This window comes from Colobus angolensis, unplaced genomic scaffold (genome assembly GCF_000951035.1).
Source record: "Colobus angolensis palliatus isolate OR3802 unplaced genomic scaffold, Cang.pa_1.0 Scaffold1317, whole genome shotgun sequence".
Classification (NCBI taxonomy): domain Eukaryota; kingdom Metazoa; phylum Chordata; class Mammalia; order Primates; family Cercopithecidae; genus Colobus; species Colobus angolensis.
The window spans coordinates 7,791-9,645 of NW_012114397.1; the positions used below are offsets into that span (position 1 = coordinate 7,791).

General features: G+C 39.5%; 1 protein-coding gene across 1 annotated transcript; it reads left to right on the top strand.

Annotated features, from left to right (window-relative positions):
- Positions 1-438: 438 nt before the first annotated feature.
- On the top strand, positions 439-1,761 carry LOC105506119 (zinc finger protein 480). Its single transcript, XM_011934149.1, has one exon. The coding sequence runs from the start codon at positions 439-441 to the stop codon at positions 1,753-1,755; it is 1,317 nt and encodes a 438-aa protein (XP_011789539.1). The 3' UTR covers positions 1,756-1,761.
- Positions 1,762-1,855: the final 94 nt, after the last annotated feature.

Genomic DNA, 1,855 nt, shown 5'->3' on the forward strand with positions numbered 1-1,855 from the left:
AAAAAAAAAAAAAAAAATAACTGCTTCTCTCAGTTGTTTTGTATAAGATTTGGTCAGAGGGAGATCTTTCTAATTAGCCTGTTGTAAAGGGTGTGGGAACACTCACTCCTTTTCTGGGGATGTGCCTTTCCTAGTTTTGTGCATGTACTGTTATTGTGTATACCACTTCTGTTAAGTGTCTTATTTTCCCTAAGAGACTTGTCCCTTCTTTTTCTCAGAAGGTTTCAATTCCCTATCTCTCTGCTTATAATCCCTCTCAAACTCACCCATAATCCTCTGACTCCTATAGATTTCCCAGCACTCCAGTGCGTCACCTTACCCTCTTCTGTTTTCAGCACTGCCAACATGAGGTACAGAGTGTGCTGATATTTCTTCCAATGTCTGAGTCAGATGAGGCAGATTCTAGTTTTTTCATCAGACTCTAAACATGCCAGAATTATGGGGTCTGAATTTTACTCTTTTCTTGCTTTCCTAGGGAGCAGCTATGCCTTGGGAAGCAATGCAAAAGACAAACCAATTAAAAAACAACTTGGAGTATCCTTTCACTTACATCTGTCTGAACTGGAGCTATTTCCAGATGAAAGGGTAATAAGTGGATGTAATCAAGTTGAAAACTTTATCAACCACAGTTCCTCTGTTTCCACTCTTCAAGAAATTTCTTCCAGTGTCAAAACCCCCATTTTTAATAGGAATGATTTTGATGATTCTTCATTTCTCCCACAAGAACAGAAAGAACACATTGGGGAAAAACCTTATGAATGTAATGAGCATAGCAAAGTCTTTAGAGTGTCTTCCAGCCTTACCAAACATCAAGTAATCCATACTGCAGAGAAACCTTACAAATGTAATGAATGTGGTAAGGTCTTTAGTCGCAATTCACACCTTGCAGAACATTGGAGAATTCATACTGGAGAGAAGCCTTACAAATGTAATGACTGTGGCAAGGTTTTTAGTTACAATTCAAACTTTGCACGACATCAAAGAATTCATACCAGCGAGAAGCCGTTTGAATGTAATGAATGTGGTAAAGTCTTCAGCAATAATTCTTACCTTGCACGACATCAAAGAATTCATGCTGAAGAGAAACCTTACAAATGTAATGAATGTGGTAAGGGCTTCAGTCACAAGTCATCTCTAGCAAATCATTGGAGAATTTATACTGGAGAGAAGCCTTACAAATGTGATGAATGTGGCAAGGCCTTCTATAGAATTGCGCTTCTTGTACGACATCAGAAAATTCATACTGGAGAGAAACCTTACAAATGTAATGAATGTGGTAAGGTCTTTATTCAAAATTCACACCTAGCACAACATTGGAGAATTCATACAGGAGAGAAACCTTACAAATGTAATGAATGTGGAAAAGTATTTAATCAACTTTCAAATCTTGCACGACATCGAAGAATTCATACTGGAGAGAAGCCTTACAAATGTAATGAATGTGGTAAAGCATTTAGTGAGTATTCAGGCCTTTCAGCCCATCTTGTAATCCACACTGGAGAGAAGCCTTACAAATGTAATGAATGTGGCAAGGCATTCGGACACAAGTTATCCCTAACCAATCATCAGAGAATCCATACTGGAGAAAGACCTTACAAATGTAATGAATGTGACAAGGTCTTCAATCGAATTGCACACCTTGCACGACATCGGAAAATTCATACTGGAGAGAAACCTTACAAATGTAGTGAGTGTGGCAAGGCCTTTAGTCGCATTTCATACCTAGCGCAACATTGGACTATTCATATGGGATAGAAACTACAAATGTAGGCCGGGCGCGGTGGCTCAAGCCTGTAATCCCAGCACTTTGGGAGGCCGAGACGGGCGGATCACGAGGTCAGGAGATCGAGACCAT